Source organism: Girardinichthys multiradiatus, chromosome 19 (assembly GCF_021462225.1).
Source record: "Girardinichthys multiradiatus isolate DD_20200921_A chromosome 19, DD_fGirMul_XY1, whole genome shotgun sequence".
Lineage (NCBI taxonomy): Eukaryota > Metazoa > Chordata > Actinopteri > Cyprinodontiformes > Goodeidae > Girardinichthys > Girardinichthys multiradiatus.
Genome location: NC_061811.1, coordinates 38,128,614 through 38,147,756, shown reverse-complemented (window position 1 = coordinate 38,147,756; position 19,143 = coordinate 38,128,614). Strand labels below are relative to the sequence as shown.

General features: G+C 39.0%; 1 protein-coding gene across 5 annotated transcripts in view; it reads left to right on the top strand.

Moving 5' to 3' along the window:
- mipol1 (mirror-image polydactyly 1) overlaps positions 1-19,143 on the top strand; it is a 99,518-nt gene that overhangs the window by 55,717 nt on the left and 24,658 nt on the right. For all 5 annotated transcript variants that reach the window (XM_047344916.1, XM_047344914.1, XM_047344917.1 and 2 more), the window contains one exon: positions 13,322-13,375. In XM_047344916.1, the coding sequence (XP_047200872.1) occupies positions 13,322-13,375 (54 nt within the window). The remainder of the gene's footprint in view (positions 1-13,321; positions 13,376-19,143) is intronic.

The window sequence follows — 19,143 nt, the reverse complement described above, 5'->3', positions numbered from 1 at the left end:
CAGGGATGACGGTGGTTTATGTTGTTTATTTTATTTTTAATCAAGCCATAGACGGTGTGACTCATGAATAAGCTCAAGCTGGTTCCAGAAACCTTCCCCTTAGCCTTAGAATGCTCAGGATCCCTGAGTTCTGGTAGAAGGGCCAAGCTTTAACTGTGATTACCCACAGATGATGAGAAATTCTTTGTTCTGTCAGTAAAACTACTTTCCAAAATAACCTTTTAGCTGCCACAGTACCCACTCAAGTCCTACGCTGTAAACAGTTTTTAACTTGCTTGCTTTCAGCATATTTCATGCCAGCCAGCCAAACTCTGTTAGTTTGATATAGTGAAATTAATAGTTAAAAACCTACAAAAGAAGTATCAAATTACACTGTCATGCTAACCGCTAGATTTGTGACAATACATCCAGACAAGACATGATGTTGACTTCATTAAAACAAACCAAGGTGAGGTTTTGGCAGTGCTTTCTGGGAAAAGTAAGACTGCATTTTAAACACTACATACATATGATAAACACTTCTAACTTAAAAAACACATTGCAGTGTACCATCTTCTGTTCAACATAATGTAATTAAAACAGCTTAAAATGCTTATGAATAAACTACCAAATTATTTCTTAATTCAAAAGGGACAATGCACACTAATTGAGAAATTAGTTACTAAGTAGTGTTTTATGGAGAACTGCAGAAAATATAATCTTCCTCAGTTCTGTCAATGATTGTCATTAATCATTTTATTTACCATGACATTACAATCAGGAACACCAAACCCTAGGCCCACACAGTTATCTGACAGTTTCTATGCATCTTTATATGGTTTTGTGCTAAAATATCTTTAACGAGAAGTAATTCTTAATTCAGTTCTGCCAGGTTAAAATGAATTCAATTCTCCAGATACACAATGAGGTCCAGTTATGAATTCCTTCATTTGAATGTTGCCAGATCGTGTGCCATGACATTTCATTGCCACACTACTAACTGATTTGTTGGTTTAGCTCAACTTTGCCGTTAAGTCAGGGCTAGGGTGGGTGAATCAGATGTTTCTCTTGTCACTGTTTTTGTTCTCTCTTCCATCCATGGCTATCCTTGGTATAGTTTTAAGACTGTTTTAATACAGAACGTTTTACAAAATTTTTTTGGCCCCCCCTCTAATTCACATACTTTTTCAATTGCAACTGTTGGTTATTCGTGATGCAACTGGATGATTAGTTAAAAAGGGTTGAGAGTTTTTTATTATACCAAGATAACATATTTTATTTAAATGAACAGAAATGTTTGTAGATTTATTTGTAATGTGCAGAGCTGTTAACTGTAGAGAGATAAAATTGATAAGCCATAACATACAAATGTGGGGAAAAGTCTGGTAACCACAGTAATTGAAATACAATTTATGCAAATAAGTGATAGTGTTGATGGAGAATTGTAAAGAAGTTGGGAAGTAATTAATATAGCACTTTGTGGTTCCCTAAATGATAAGTTGTCAAGAGAGAATATCTGTGAGAATGGTTCAGGACATGTCGCAAGAATGTTAGACGGTGGGGTATGGTAGGAGTGCAAGATATGTTTGGTGTGGAAGGGGCACACCAGGGATCAACTCTGAACCCCTTCTTCTAGTTTACTGAGCTGATGTATAGGCTAGCACATGAGGTCGGGCAAGAGTGCCAAGGGCTGTGATGTGCACCGACAACTCTGTAATCTGTGCACATTACAGTGAAAGGAGCAGATGGAAGAGAGCCTTTTGGAGGTGGAGGTATGATCTGAAAAGACTTTCCAAATAAACTTCACTGAAACTTCACTGAAACAAATCATTTCCACCACTTGTAGTTTTAATCATGCTATCAAAAAAAAAAAAAGGGTTTAGTTAAAGGGATTTAATCAGCTATCACGTTTTAATCAGTCTATATTTACACAACAAGTGATTTCTCTAATTAAGATAATGACATGGGGTACAATCTGCTTTGCTTAGAATTTTCAGGCAGCCCTTTTACACATATTTGTTCAGGATAAAACAGTAGCTTAATTTTTGGAGTGCGGAGAAGAGTTCACTTAACAAAATAACAGCAAAAAGATTCTTGAAATACAAAATAATGCCTTGAACCTGTTCATACCCATTATATCTGTAATAAAAATTTGTTGCCACAGCAGGATGATCCTCAGGGTCCGTAATCCTACATGCTACAGACATGTCCCTTCTTCAGCACACCTAATGAACATAAATGGACACCTCTAGGGATGCCCTGATCACAAGTGGTTTTTTTGCCAATTTCTGATTTGTGAAGCTCTAGCTTTCTAAAACAATTTTGACAAATTCTAATGTCTAGTTGGGAACTGTAAGAAACAACAAAAGAGTTTTTCTACTTTCTGCATAAACAAGGTGAATGTCTTAACTATAAAACATGTTGGCAACAAAGTAAAACAAAGATTTATTCAAACACATCTGTGGAACATGTATAAGTAAAACCCTGCTAAATGATTTAAAGCATATCTCCTTTATGAGACAGATTTCGCATGGTTAGCATGGGTAGCACCTTGGCCTTAGTTACTGTAAACAGAGTTAGTAGACCCGGACCTAAAACTCCAAAACTTGTCAACACTTCCCAAGCCAGCGTGTTCCATGACAAATGTAATTAGACTCCTTAAAATGAAGATACAGAGCAGCTTTACTGTATATCGTTCAGCTTCCTGTTATTTTCTGAAGTCCTACCACCTGTTTAAACATTTGAATTAACAACAGATATACCTCCGCTGAAAATGCAGTTTTTCCTTCTAAAATCCTCCTACAATTTTTGTGCATCCCCTGACCTTACTTTTGAACACCTCAGTCATACTGAAAAACATTAACAGCTTCCACACTAAAGGGTGTTATCAGCCTGACCTCTTACTGCTTTGGTATTGATCACATTTGTAGCTTTTAGCTGGCCAATCGATGACCAGGGCTGGGCAAGTATAAAATTGGCCAATTCAAGTCATTAACCGATTTCATGCATTTAGTGCATCTCCATATATCTTCTCAGCATACCGTTCATTACTGCATTTAGTGACCTATTATAATCAGGTGCATGGAAACGGGGACGCATCTAAAACATGTATAACAGGGGGCAGTTAGGACCAGGGTGTGGGACCACAGATCTACAATATAAAAAATGGGGTGCCCTATAACAGCCTGCATGTTTTTCTAACATATTTGGACATACTGATCTTAATATATATTTTATATATTATATATAATATATATTTTAACAATACAGAAAAATAATATAGATAGACAATTAGACCTGAAGAAAATACTTTTCTGCAAAATGAAATAAAAGCATAGAACCTATAGTGAGGAATAAATTAGGTAAATTTCCACTTAAATGGCTAAAATTCCACACAGATGTATCACATCATTGCGAAAGTTAAATCCTCAGACATTGAGTTTAATGCTCCTGACTATTGAGATGAGAATGAACACCATGGTGAGATCCAAAGATCTGAGGCCTTCAGAAAGAAGATTGTAGCAGCTCATGAGTCTAGTAAGGGATTTAAGGAGGTCTCAGAATTTTCCAACTGTTTCAAAATTATTAAAGGTTTAGAACTGAATTAAATGAAATTGAAAACCGTCTGAAATTAGCCATTTCACTGTATGGGAATTAGTCTACAAGGAAGTCCAAAAGAACTGCCAACATGTCCAGTTCTGGATGTTCAAGTAAGTTCACCCTGAAAGCAGACTGCAAGATGCTAAAAGAAGTCTCCAAAAACCCTTAAATGTCAGAACGGGACCTACAGCAGGTTCTTGCTACTGTTGATGTGAAAGTTTGTCCAATCAAATGGAGATTGCATAAAGTTTACCTTCCATGTTATGTGAGCAAGGAAGAAACATTGCCTCTCTAAGATAAACATAAAGGCCAGAATTAGGTTTTCCTCATAGAAAGTAGACAAAGACCAGGATTTCTTGAATAATGGTCCTTGGACAGATGAGTCTAAAACTGACGTATGTCAAACATGTCCTCTGCACATCTGAGCAGAGGACATGTTTGACATACAGTATCAAATACTGCATTCCAGGAAAATACCTAATGAATGCTGTAAAGCATGGAGCTGGAAGTGTCATGGTTTGGGGATGCTTTGCTGCAGCAGGATCCTCACTGTCATATAATCCACCATGAATCTTGCTGTGTATCAGAGGAAGCTTGAGGAAAATGTAAGAACATCTTAAAGAACATTAAAGGTGAAGCAGAAATAGATCCTGCAACATGAAAATGACTCAAAATAGGGCTGCTCAATTTTAGAAAAATACAGTTTGCGTATTTTCTTCTTTCCTCTCTTTCTCATCTGTGCTTCTATCACTCTGTGACCTTTAGCATTCTGGGCAATGTCATTTGTATTTGGTGTGAACATCAGCTGCCTTGAGACTCTGTCCAACTGCATAAATATAACATTAGCATCAAAAATGAAAGTTCATAACACTTGGAACTTGCCAAAGGGGCAACATTAGCTAGTAGGGTGTAGGGTGTCCTCACTTGTCCCCAGTTAGAAAAAATGTTTTTATTACCTTTTGTGTAATTAGCAAGAGTTTTTTTGTTAAGTGAGTTTTGTTATTGCAAAGGTAAAAAAAAGGTCAGTCTTTGACATTTGATCATTAATAAAGAACTGAAAATATAATATTTTTTTTACATAACTGCACACACACACACACACACACACACACACATTAGTGGAATGTAAGAACTAATGCATCCTAAATGTTTCAAAACAGCCCAAATACTAAAAATGCTGGGTTCAAAGGTCAATTTGTCTTTCATGTAAACATAAGCTTCTTAATGTTTCTCAGTGATTCCAGCTTCCTCCTGCCATATGTCTATGTGCCCCTGAGCCAGGCACTTAATCAAGTTGCCTACCGATCTGTGTATGAATGTGTGTGTGTGTCTCTAGTGAAAATCGCTTAGAGTGGTCAGTGTGACTGGAAAAATGCTATATAAATTCTGTCCATTTCCTTGCATGCAAACCTATATTCTTATACTTTTAAGGTTACTTCTTGTCCATTTAGCCATACTTCTTAATAAATCTCACTGATTCCTCAATAATAAATTTAATAATGAAATCTAATTAAATTATTTACTTCATTACTAATATTTATGGTTTCTTGTTTATTTCTAAGTTTCTAAAGCTACAATTTTCTTTCTTACTTTAAAGTAGAAGATCCTCATTTTCGTTTCCCTTCTCTCTTCTGAAGGCTGATTATGATCAAAGTTCAATTCACAGAGTTTATTACCAAAACCTGCAGAGTGTTGAATTTATTACCCACAATTTATATACCGCTCTCTGTGGGGGTGGGGTTGAAATCAGTAGAAATGAAAAAAGACGAGTCTGGCTCTTGGTGGGATGTGAGCGAAATAGAGTTGGCCAGTTGAATGTGGAGATTGGTTGTTCTCCCAGCATGCTGTGCGGCAGGTGGTGGGCTCAGAAGCCCCGCCTCCTTCTGATATTTCTCAGATGAAAAAAAGAATCAGATCAGGAGCCTTCATCTGTTTCCTTGCTGTGACTGACAGAGTGTGGTAACCATGGTTACTTGAATTGCTCCGGCATCGCCAGACAGCAGTGGTAACCAAAGCAACTGGCTTCAAAAGAGAATGGGAAGGACCGAAAACAGAAATGAGAATGTTCCTCCTGGAAAACACAAAAAACAAAACTCCTTTGCATGGAGGAACATCTACTGTACCTGTAGCGCTATGTATCACAATATACTTCAGATATTTTCAACATAACTAGCATATCAATTCAGCAATATCTATTAACATTCATGAAACTTTTACCGATCAGGCATAACATTATGACCACAGGTGAAATCATTAACACTGTTTTTTGTTCATCGTGTCAGCTGTTGGTGTGTGGGATATGTTAGGCAGCAGGTTTGTCCTCTGATGAGGCCGACTATGGCGGAGTCATTAGAGACCTTTGTAGATGGCAGCTTGGGGAGTTGATGGCGAAGTCTGCAGTGTAGAGGGTGAATAGGAATGGTGCCAGCACAGTTCCTTGCAGGGGCCCCTGTACTGCAGGCCAGCCGGTCATCGGCAATAGGCATAGGCAATAAATAAGTTACCACTTGAACAGCTGGCTTGAAGTTTTTGAGTGTTCATGTTTTCATCTTAGCAACTTCACTCTCATCGCAATAAGTAAATGAAGCCAATTTATCTTACGTTTATTCAAAAAACACTCAACAGTAATATTAGCAATCAGTTGTTCTTTACAGTTTTTTAATAGTGTATAAAATATCAGAACTTAGTTTGCAAAAGTAATTTTTTAACAGAAACCTTTGGAAACTTTCAACGTTTTTATATCATGTTTATCATGCAGCCGCTGTGAAACGATTTGTAGGTTGTGAAGCCTTTGTTGCATAAAGAAATTAACTAAGAAATTAAAAAAGATGAGATAATGAGAAAGAGTGGATCATAAAAATTTTAAATCTGTATTTATTTTTTATCTGTAGCCTCTCAGGGGATCTATGTACTGCTCCCTCATGATGGTGAAAAACTGCAACTGTAGCAGCTTCATATGGATGTACTTCATTTGCATATATTAGGAAGCAGTTGTCTTGCTGAAGCAGCCCATTTTTTGGACAGACCACAGAACCTTTGACTTGCCCTTCATTAGCACATATAGCCTCAGATTTTAACCTCTTTCCTCCCTCTAATGCCTGCCTCCTTCAACCTATGCCTCACCAGTGTATCAACTTCACTTCCATCAATACCAGTGACCCCCGCCAATAACACTGCTTCACAGTCTTTTGACAACTATCCCTATTACATTAACACCACCCCTCAATGGTAACACCTTAATCCTGCCTTCATTCCAGTGCTACACCACAGTGAAATATGTTTCAAATGCTGCCATAATCCTCACAGAAGTAGAAGAAAGAGCACTCCACGTTGGAGGATTCCACCCCTCCCCGTCCCTCTCCACCCCTTGTTGCTCGCAGATTCTTCATTCCCTCCTTTCATCTCTCAGGGATTATCTCCCTCAGCAGCTGGGGGTTCTGGGAAATATTAGAAAGAGGGGGTAGGTTCTTCTTGAGCACTCCAACCCATATGCCAGCTGGAACTTCCTGCTCCTTATTGAATTGGTATCAGGTAATTATAGGTTATCACAGCTCATCAAAGTTCATCTAGACCTGCTGACCACCCCACTCCCTGACAGGAGCACTAAAAGAAGACTGACGTTTTGATTTCCACACAATTACCCTGAGTGACCAAAAGGATAGAAACAGCTGGAGTCACTTGTTGACAGGTGCATGAGACATTAGAACACTTTATTCCAGGTTCTAATTAGCTTTTACTAGCTGAAAGGCAGCAATAGAGAATAAATTACCTTTTTAAAACTTCAATAGCTTGCATAACTTCAATAACTATGACCATGGTTAAGAACACCTTGATGAAGGTTGAGCTGCGGCTCTTTGTCAACCTGTCTCCAATACTTAGAAGGAACCTAGAGCTGTTCTTGTTCTCCCTGGTTTAATAATGAATCTCTTCTAATGTCACAGTCTAAGCTGAAAAACCTTTCATTTTTGCCTCTAAATGAGAGCAATGACAGTGGGTTTATCTTGGTCTAATAGCCTAATTTTTTACACCAGAAGCACTAATGTCACTGTGATGTGTTCTGGGAAGTCTCTTAGTGCTCAGTGTCAATATGACATGGAGGTGTTCCCTTAGTAATAGGGATTTTTTAGACAGAATTCCAACCATTTAACCAGCTAAATTTGATTCCATGTTTCTGGTAACTTTCTGTTATAACAACATTTTCAGCACTTATATGAATAGATATTTGCTTCAGAGATCAGAGGACATAGGTTTACACTTATCCACAGAGCAGACCTGACCCTAACATGTCTGAACAAATATTTCTATCAAAACCAGGACATTATGTTGAAATTACCCAATTTGTTTAAGTTAACCCAAACCATTCTGCTAACCTTTACCATTAATAGTGCTTGCCTCTTCAGTACATGTCTATGCCAGTATGGCTGGATCTGCCTTGAGTTAAATATGGAGTAGAAGATGCACAGCTTTTGAGAAACATGGCTGATGAACATTCACTCACATCAGCATGCCGAATGCTCAGAGCAGCTCCAACTGATTCCATTAGTCTCGCCTACACATAGAGCATTGAACTTTCTTTGCCAGATGGTTGTTTGGTCTTTACATGTTAGCTCAAAATGATTAATATCCCTGGCAGATTTAGATTTAAAGCAATCGTTTAAAGAGGACTTCCATGTTTCTTCTGACTGGCAGTAATAAAGTTTTGGAATAGACAAGCCACAGTCCTGACTTGAATCTGACAGAGAATCTGTGAAGGGAGCTAATGATTAGGGTGACGGGCAAGGAGACCATCTAATCTTAAAGAATTGAAGGTCATTACCAAAAATAAATCATCACAATAGCAGAGAAAACATGCAAAAATGTGGTCAGCAATTATAAGAACGATTTAATTGCTTTAATACTACTACAGATTTTTCAATGTATTATTGAGGATATTTTTAATTGTATGATAAAATGTAAAAAGAAAACATCTTTTTTTTACAAGTAATACTCCTTTTATATTGGTTTATCAAATTGTTAGAGATACCTGTCTCATTTACTATCAGAAAACAAACTTCTATTCTAAAGGGGGGGCTGCAGTGAGGTGAATACTTGCTTATGAGGCCGAGCAACAGTCAGCTGCATTGTGCATAACATAACTCTGACCCTAATTGATTGATGCTTGCTTTGATGCAGGCTCTGAGTCTCATCTGATAAATCATTGACATAAATGGATCTAAATAACAGAACAAGACTTACTGACCCGAGGCGGAGATGAGGTAATGTTTCATCTTCATGAAGAGGGGTCTGAAGTCTAACCCATGGATTCTACCCCCTAACCTTTTAAAACCATTCTCTGTAATTTTGTTTGATATCATCCATTGTATAAGATACAGGGGTTGGACAATGAAACTGAAACACCTGTCATTTTAGTGTCGGAGGTTTCATGGATAAATTGGACCAGCCTGGTAGCCAGTCTTCATTGATTGCACATTGCACCAGTAAGAGCAGAGTGTGAAGGTTCAATTAGCAGGGTAAGAGCATAGTTTTGCTCAAAATATTGAAATGCACACAACATTATGGGTGACATACCAGAGTTCAAAACAGGACAAATTGTTGGTGCACGTCTTGCTGGCGCATCTGTGACCAAGACAGCAAGTCTTTGTGATGTATCAAGAGCCACGGTATCCAGGGTAATGTCAGCATACCATCAAGAAGGACGAACCACATCTAACTGTGGACGCAAGAGGAAGCTGTCTGAAAGGGATGTTCAGGTGCTAACCCGGATTGTATCCAAAAAACGTAAAACCACGGCTGCCCAAATCACGGCAGAATTAAATGTGCACCTCAACTCTCCTGTTTCCACCAGAACTGTCCGTCGGGAGCTCCACAGGGTCAATATACACGGCCGGGCTGCTATAGCCAAACCTTTGGTCACTCATGCCAATGCCAAACGTCGGTTTCAATGGTGCAAGGAGCACAGATCTTGGGCTGTGGACAATGTGAAACATGTATTGTTCTCTGATGAGTCCACCTTTACTGTTTTCCCCACATCCAGGAGAGTTACGGTGTGGAGAGCCCCAAAGAAGCTCACCACCCAGACTGTTGCACGCCCACAGTGAAGCATGGGGGTGGATCAGTGATGGTTTGGGCTGCCATATCATGGCATTGCCTTGGACCAATACTAGTGCTAGATGGGCGCGTCACTGCCAAGGACTACCGAGCCATTCTTGAGGACCATGTGCATCCAATGGTTCAAACATTGTATCCTGAAGGCGGTGCCGTGTATCAGGATGACAATGCACCAATACACACAGCAAGACTGGTGAAAGATTGGTTTGATGAACATGAAAGTGAAGTTGAACATCTCCCGTGGCCTGCACAGTCACCAGATCTAAATATTATTGAGCCACTTTGGGGTGTTTTGGAGGAGCGAGTCAGGAAACCTTTTCCTCCACCAGTATCACGTAGTGACCTGGCCACTATCCTGCAAGAAGAATGGCTTAAAATCCCTCTGACCACTGTGCAAGACTTGTATATGTCATTCCCAAGACGAATTGACACTGTATTGGCCGCAAAAGGAGGCCCAACACCATACTAATAAATTATTGTGGTCTAAAACCAGGTGTTTCAGTTTCATTGTCCAACCCCTATATGTATGCACTGCATGAGAAAGGCCTCTTCTTTGGGATATCGTGTGTGCCTTAGCAAGTGCAGTGGGTTGGACAGAGAGGGCAGTCTTGTGCAAATCAAGTCCTGAGTCTCCAATAAATTCTCGACCTAGAGAAGTAGTTTTGTTTTCTGTCTCATATTAAAGAAAATGCAGAGTTTTCTAAACTCAAAACCTGTTCTGACACTGTAGAACTACTCACCAAGTAGAATTTTACACCCTTTATCCCAATGGACATGCACCATACAAAACAGGGGCTAACAAAAGTATGAAACGTCCATCAAAGAAGTGACAGGGCTTCATGGGCTTCAGAATGGACCACCTTTATTCTTGTTTAGAATTTTAAATGAAATTTTGAGAGAGACTGTTGTATTCCCATTTAAATGTAACAAAAGACATTCTGGTTAAGCTACTGCCATCTGCAAATTCAAGGTTTCTGACCTCAAAAGTCACACTTTCAATCAGAAGTTCTGTGGCATAATTACAACAGGAGAAATAGAAGCTAGATTCTAAAATGTTGCATCAACAAAGTAGATCCAGATTCCCTCACACATTGTTGGCATCCTATAAGGCAAGAGGAGAGGGAGACTAACCAAAGTATTCTCCAACCTAATCCATTAGCAACTGGAAGAAGACGGTGTTGCCCTTTTTATTGCCAAGCCCCTTTTCATGTGGCAGCCTACACCAGCTAATGTAGGTGAAGGAAGCATTTATGTGGCGTAACACACAGCCACCAATGGAATTCTGTTGTTGGTAAATCTCCCTGTACCACAGGAAAATGGACAATGGAGTAATTCCCTTACTGCCTACCTTCAACTAAACCAGACAGTTTTTCCCCTCTAGGTCTTTAAGAACAGATTAAATGGAAGTGGTATTCAAGTAGTACGTCATCTGTGCGGCGGTGGTGCAGGGATAAAGCGTGCAACCCACATACAGAGGCTACAGTCCTTGACGCAGCTGTTGTGGGTTCGGCTGAAATTTAAGGATGAACCCAAAATGCACTACAACTTCTACAGTTGAACTTAATGTGACCTTCTCTAAACATTTGAATGTTCAACTGTTCAATGTTTCAGTACTTTTTGTACAACTTCCTGTTCTCCAACAAGAAGCTTAATGACATAATTCACAGCAGGTGTTTGATCCATGAATTGACCAATAAACGTCCTGGTTCAATCAGAGGTGATATTTAAACTGTCCTCCTCATCATGATTTTCACATTCTGACTTCATGAGACCAATACAAGTCACAGAAAGGGATGGAAGTAGACATCCTTTGGCCACATCATACACTTATGACCTCTTCATTGTGAAAGTTCCCTGTGAAACCACATGAAGAACGCCACTCGACTTCAGGCACATTTAAGGGAGGTGCGAGTGTCACTTCAGACCATTAGAAATAGTTTACATGAGTGTGGTCTGTGTGCTAGATCAGGGTTTCTTAATCCTGTTTCTCAGGGCCCGCTGTCCTGCATGTTTTGGGTGTTTCCCTGCTGTTGCACACCTAACTTAAATAGATTGGTTATTAACAGGCATCTGCAGCACTAGATGGCATGCTGAGGAGATTATGCAATCATTTGAATCAGGTGTGCTAGAGCAGAGAGCAGAATCTAAAACATGCAGGACAGTGGGCCCTGAGGACCAGGGTTAAGAAACACTGTGCTCTAGATGACCTGCAAGGGTACCTGACCACAGTACCAGGCATCATCATTTTACGTAGAATGGGAACATTTCTGCGGTATGAGAGACCAGTGGGCATCAGTGCTGTTCTCTGATGAAAGTCGATTCACGTTGAGCAGAAATGATGGCCACCAACGATGTTGGAGACGACAAGGAGAGCTCTAGCCATCAGCCACTATTATCACCAAACCAGCAGTAAGATTGGTATGTCCAGGATGACTGATAACTAACCCCAGCATGCTGCTCTATTCTTTTTCAATATTTCCAGATAGACGGGCAGTAAGAGTTGCTTCACTTACATCATTGTTCATATCTTTCCTTCTTGACAATGGAAGCAGCGAGGATGGACTTGTTCATTCTCACACAGTTCTTTTCATTTTGCGTGATGAATAATATCCATGTGGAATTTGTTGTGGGTTTTTGTACACTTAAGGTCAAATTTATATCATTTTAGAACCTTATACAGACCATATTATATTATTTAGTCCTGATACATAAAATTCTAGATTTTAAAAAGTGTAGATTTCTTTCTCATCACTGTGAAAGGCCTCTTTAAAGATAGAGGTTAACAAGGGGGCATGTATGCTAGAGGAAGAAAAATCTCCCACACTGCAGATGATCTTTGGAGATTAGGGTGAAGTCCTCCAGGGTCTATCAAGAAACATTCTGCTCCCACTTTTTAAAACTCTGTAAAAATGTAATGCTACTCTTGGCTGTACAAAAAGTGTTCTATAAAGAAAGTTTTTGAACCTAAACCACCGCTTTAACTAAAAAAGGTGATTTTTTTATGACCATTCATCTTATCTTCTAACAGAAACTACTAAAAACAAGTTTAGGGGATATTTTTTCGAGATTTCCTGCTAAACCCGAAGTGCAAAATACAACAACAGAGACCCCGGACTGTTGAGCAACTGAAGTTGTTCTTCAACCAAGAAAGGGAAACAATTCCACCTACAAAGCTTCAACAATTAGTGTCTTCGGTTCCCAAACACAGTGAGTAAAAGGAAACGTGATGTAACACAATAATAAACATGGTCCTGTCCCAGCTCTGTTGGAACATGTTCCAAGCATCAAATTCAAAAAGAGTTAATATTTGCACAAAAAAAACCCCAATAAAGTATATAAGTTTGAACATTAAATATTTTGTATTTGTAGTGTATTCAGTTGCATATATATTGAACAGGATTAGCAAATCACTGCTTTCTGTTTTTATTTATGTTTTACACAACGTCCCAACTTGGAATCAGGTTTGTACCAAGTAGTGACAATAACTGGTACGTTAGTTATTAGCTAACATAGGCTATGAAAATAGAACTTCTTAAAAAGTGTGTGAGATTTTTCTGTCAGAACATGGAGATGCTGTGTGAGAATGTGAACTAAGGGTCATGAAGCACTGACTCCTCCTTTTCTGTGTCTGCAGTGTAAGTGGCTGAAGGAGAACCTGCTTCAGCAGAAGGACCAATCAGTCAGCCAGGTAAAGACATACCGATTATAACTTTATCTTAACATGCTGGACATGTTGGAAATGTTATTTTATTCTCAGTCAGTCGGAATCTTATTTTTGTTTCTTTTTTTAGTTCTTAAAACCTCACTATGCCGCTAGTTACTCTGCACACAGGTCACAGACCAAATATGGTACAATCAGTGAGATTCAATGGAATTAAGCAAAAAGAGTATTTGTAAGATTTGTTCTGGGTCAGTAGAAGGAATACTGAGGTATGAGTTTATAGTGTGTTATTAGAAACATTTCCCTTGTATATCCAGATAAAATGGGAAATTAAGTAAAATCCTTCATTCACTCTTTAAAAACTTTGAATCAGCTCTAGTTTATCGATCACGTTTTGACGCTTAAGCAGAGAGCTCCTACCTCCCTCATCCTGACTAACATACATAGGTTGCTGCTAAAACCCTACACCTGTCTCAGTGCTTAAGCCTTAAAGCTTACACTTAAATCAAGACAAAAACATAGTAAAGATAACAGAAATCTCAAACAAGAAGAGAAGAATGAATTTTTTTTATGCTAACAAATATTCTCCTGTATCTCTGCCTGCATCTTTTTTTCTGAAATAAATTAAATTTTGTTATTAATGTATCGCTGCTCTGTGTATCCCCCTCAAGCCCGTTAATTAGGCTGGGCTCTGGGGGGATTAGAACCGGGAGAGCATTTTAATTTCACACAGAAACATCAGCAGCTGCCATCAAATTAACGCCAGACACTCATTGAGCTGTGGATATCCTGCACCCATATCACAAACCACAATTTTTGGCTGATTGTTTAAATCAGGCCTTTGAACCGATTTGAATCTAAAGTTTCAAATCAAACTAACAGTCCGTGGTGAAACTGGACCTTGACCACCTATTTTAATTAATGTACACTATAAAGTGATAAACATTGTACCCAGAGATCTTTTATTTTAAGACCAAAATCTTTGACTGAAACATTAAGAAAAATCCCACCTTTAATTTGGGTTCATTTATTCAGTAAATGAAAAAAATCCCATGTTATAAAACATGAAGCCACAGCCTGGTTGATGACTAATATTGGGGTCTGTCAGACTGCGAAACAAACATTAGATCAGGGATCCCAAACTCCAGACCCCGAGAGCTGATGTTATGCAACTTTTAGATGTGTCCCTAAATAAAATGGCTGAATTACTTCCCCAGCATGTCATTATGTTCTACAGAGTACCCCCTATGGCCCTTATTCAGGTTCATTTAAGCAGAGATGCATCTAAACGTTGCTGGACATCAGCCCTCAAGAACTAGAGTTTGAGATCCCTGTGTTAGATGTCATCTAAAGGCCACCTGACTGTTTGCAATGTATGGCAGGAAAAGGCCTTTTCTGGTCTACCATCACCAGAGTAAATGAGTGGAGTTTCTAAACTCTACTGTGGCTTTAACTGAAACCCTGTTTTGGTGAGAAAGGATTGAGGAGGAATATGTTAAAGAACATGTCATGTTCACAATTAAGGGCCTGATCTTGAAAAGATTTGCGTGTACAAACTAGAATGCAAACCTTTTTGCGTCAGCAAAGCTGATCTACAAACGAGGTGCTAATCGGATTGCGTGTGCAAAATCTGCGGGCGCAAACTTTTTATTGTGTCTGCCTTCATGAATGTGCAAAACATATGATAATGACCCAAACGCGCAAATTCATGGGAGGAGGATATGCAAATGTTCCGAGACAGATGACAGGGAGAGAGAATCTTATGTACATGTGCCAACAGATTTGGGTTGTCAAAAATAAAAATATTAAAAAGAGATGATAACAGAGGATTCTATGTAGGATTATTTAAACTCGATTTGGAGCCAATCACAAACATAAGCCATGATATTTCTCCTATGGTAAAACTCCTTGCAACACTTCATCATCATTCCAGCGTAACATCGCTGTCAGTGATCATCTGCTGCACACGCACAAACCTGATTATGGCAAAATGCACACATAACTGATCAAGCGCGCACAGCCTGTAACTGCACATCATGCAAAGACCCACTGTGCTTGATGTTGATAATATAATTAATAGAAAAGAACTAAAGACATTATAAGGAAAATTAAATCCTTCATTTACAAACTGGACAGTAAAATCACTTCTTTGAAGGTGAAAAATCATCATTTTATGGCAGCTTTTCCATGTGGTGAGAAAGACCGTGTATGCTTTGACCTTGTCATTAAACAAAAATAAATGCATTATTGACAATAACGTTGTGTCATCGCAGGGCAATCGGAGCTGGATCAGTTGGAATACGCTGTTTAAATATGAACATATGCCAGGGTTTGCTTTATGCAGTAAAACATTTTGTGTCACCAAAAAACTATTTAAACAATCAAACACTTTGTATATCGTTCAAATATTGGCAAAATTAATTTAGTAAAGTCCTTGGAAAATAATTTATTTTTACATACATAATGTTCGATTTAACTTTTTGCAGGATAGTTATGTGATGCTATGTTTTAAATTAGCAAAGCTATAGCATACAGATTGCCAACTCTTACAACAACCTATTTTTATCTTGCTAATATTACATTCAGGCTTAAATATTGTGGCTGTTTATGGTCAAACATATATTCTCAAAAAAACAACAGAACCCGGGCAGTCTCTGAAAAGAATTAAAAGATCAAGGGAGACAAATTAATAAACAGACATATTTGTCTTTTATATTGTTAATATTGATTGGTCAATTTGTTGCGAGTTACGTCACGCAAGATAGGAAAAATAATCTCATCAGGGCAGATGACAAACCTGCTGTGAGTAGCACAACAAAAGCTAACTACCTGTAACAGTCCAGAAAAGCAAGGGCCGAACAGAACAGAAGGAAGAAATCAGCAACTGGATCATTTGTAATGATGCAGCATAACAATCCCTGCATATTTCTAGCAACACAGCAGAGGATCTGTTTGCTTTTCTTCTTGTTCCAGCCAGTAAGTAGCACATGCAATTTCCTTATTTAAATAGGGTAGTATGCACCTGTTTTGCACCTGTTATCCATTGCTCACGCACAATCTTTGAAAATCACATGCAACACGCCCACTTATTGCACATGCAATTTATTTATCGTACACGCAAATTAGCACCCGCTATTTGGGATCTTTAAAGATCAGGTCCTAAGTATGGTACCGCTCATACACCTGGCAATGCAAAGTGCTTTACAGGTCATCAGAAGAATAACAGACAAAAATCTTTTTCTTTTTTTTTACCGTGCCCTGTCCAGCAGAGTAGAGCTCAGTATTGTTGGCTGAGTGCCAAGAAGAAGCCCAACAGATTTACTATCACAAGCAGGGTATTACAGCTAACGCTTTAATGCCCTGCTTGATATTTATAAAATAAACTTTATTAGAAACTACTTTGGGATTATTTCAGTTGTTACGGACACAGAGATAGAAACGAGAAGGAAAGAATTAGAAGCACAAAAGAGAGAGAGGTGGGGCAAAAAGGAAAAAGGGAGAGAAGGAGAAAAGAATGGAGGAGAGAAAGAAGGATGATAAGAATACAAGATAACACCCTGCTTGCTTCTACACCTGCAGAAACGTACATAATAATACACCTTTAAGTGTAAGCGCACTTTCGTTGTCCGATGAGCTAACCCCTCCCTCCTACTTCCCTATGTATAAGGGGATTGCTCAATCCAGCTCTCCATCCAACGGGTCCGGACTTCCCCAAACCTGAAAGGTCTTACTAAACAGGTTTACTGAAAGTTCTGTTTAAGCTGGTGTCAAGAAATGACTCGCCTAGCCTCTGACAGCCTTCATACAAAGGTCTCGCCCTTTTTCAACTGGAGGTCTGGACAACTGAGTAGCCTATCGCAGTCATTCACATTCAACAATCACTTCTGTTAACGGCTGCTCATTCCCTAATATCACAACTGGCTATTGGTATATGGGTTAGGTTAATTTTAGTGACTCGGCACGAGCCCCAGGGGCGCTATTTTAACAAACTTGACTAAGGCAACCTATAAAAACCTCCTAAAATTTCTTAGAACCAGGCAACAAGACTTTTTACCACCAATGAAAAACCAAAAATACGGTAACTCAAATAATTGAATGTCCACGATTTATCTAGAATTTTATATGCTTTCTTTAATTAGTAACGCTTATGCAGGGGTCAGTAACAGCTTAAATTCGGCAACACATAATCATTTCAATAATAGAAATAAATCAATCAACTCAACCTGTCTTTCCCTGATGCTGAAACTAGTGAGGTTGGAGAGGCTTTGAAGACGGAGGCTCATCCATGCACTCGATGGAGATGTTTCTTCTGGTAACAACGAGTGATTTCTTGAAGGAAATACAACTCAATCTTCAGTTTTCTTCCTCTAAGTGGACAGGCACTGATGCTCCAGGTTTTGATGGTTGAACAGGAACTTTGTTGTCAAATGTCACAAGACAATAGCTTCCAGAGGCTGAAGAGTTGAAGGAAACCCCGGAGACATAAATGAGGTTGATTCAGGACTTCCAGAAGCTTGAAACTTAGAGCAATCAGCTATTCACCAATCAAGTTCACTTCTGTTGTCTGGATAAAAAGGCTGTAGATGAAATCAGATTCTTAATTTTGAGGCACAGTCCTTCAGGGCACATGGGTTGATCCTCTTTTTAATGCAGTCGATCAGCTGGGCTGTGTCTCTGTTCCTTTTTCATCTGAGCGTCTTTTCTCCGTCCGATCTTGTTCGCTGGTCTTCTGCGAGGAAACAACCAACTAGTTCCTCTATTCTTGCCCATTTTATAGAGCATTTCCACCAAACTCTTTGTGCTCATTGGTCAGTGGTTGTTGCCATGGCTGTCCCATTGGTCACCCATGACATAAGGTGATTTTCTGGAATTTCCCGAGCCGTGTCCATATCAGACATGCCATCATCACCTCGGTCCTGAGCTGTCTGCTGGCCTCTTCTTTGACCTGCGCCCCCGCCTCAGTCATCAGCCTTGTGCTGTAAGCTACAGCTCTCACTTCCCCAATTCCTGAACATCTGCTCTATTCCTTTCTCACTCAACATTACACTTCCTCTTAAACAGAGGCTTTAAATCGGTGCTGCTCAAACCTTTAGTTACAGCGTTTACTTCATTTACAGTTTAAAACCATTACTTAAACTTCATCCTTTTTATTCATCACAACATTATCTTTCATATGTAGCTGATTGAGAATTTCCAAACCTTAATAATTATCAGTTCTCAATCATATTTCAATCATGTGTTTTAACTTGAAAATTAAACATTACTTGTTTCATTTAATACTTGTTTAACTTGATAATCAAAGATTACTAATTTCATTTAATACTTGTAGAAAATGGAAAATCATCATACATTATTCCTTTGGTTACACTTCTTGGTTATACTTCTGCAAAAGATAAGACAGTTAATATGTGACGACACACAGGCCTCTCCAGTCTCTCAGTTCTAGAATATGAGAATATGCTTGTTTCACTCTCTACTGCTTCAACTGTGTATTTTAATAATTATTGCATGGATTACACAAAAGGATATTTATTGTAATTTTTATGGATTTAACTGTGAGCAGTTAATGAATGTGGGGCTGCACGGTGGCGCAGTTGGTAGCACTGTTACCTTGCAGCAAGAAGGTCCTGGGTTCAATTCCCGACCGGGGGTCTTTCTGCATTGAGTTTGCATGTTCTCCCCGTGCATGCGTGGGTTCTCACCGGGTACTCCGGCTTCCTCCCACAGTCCAAAGACATGCCTGTTAGGTTAATTGGTAACTCTAAATTGCCCTTAGGTGTATGAATGAGTGTGTG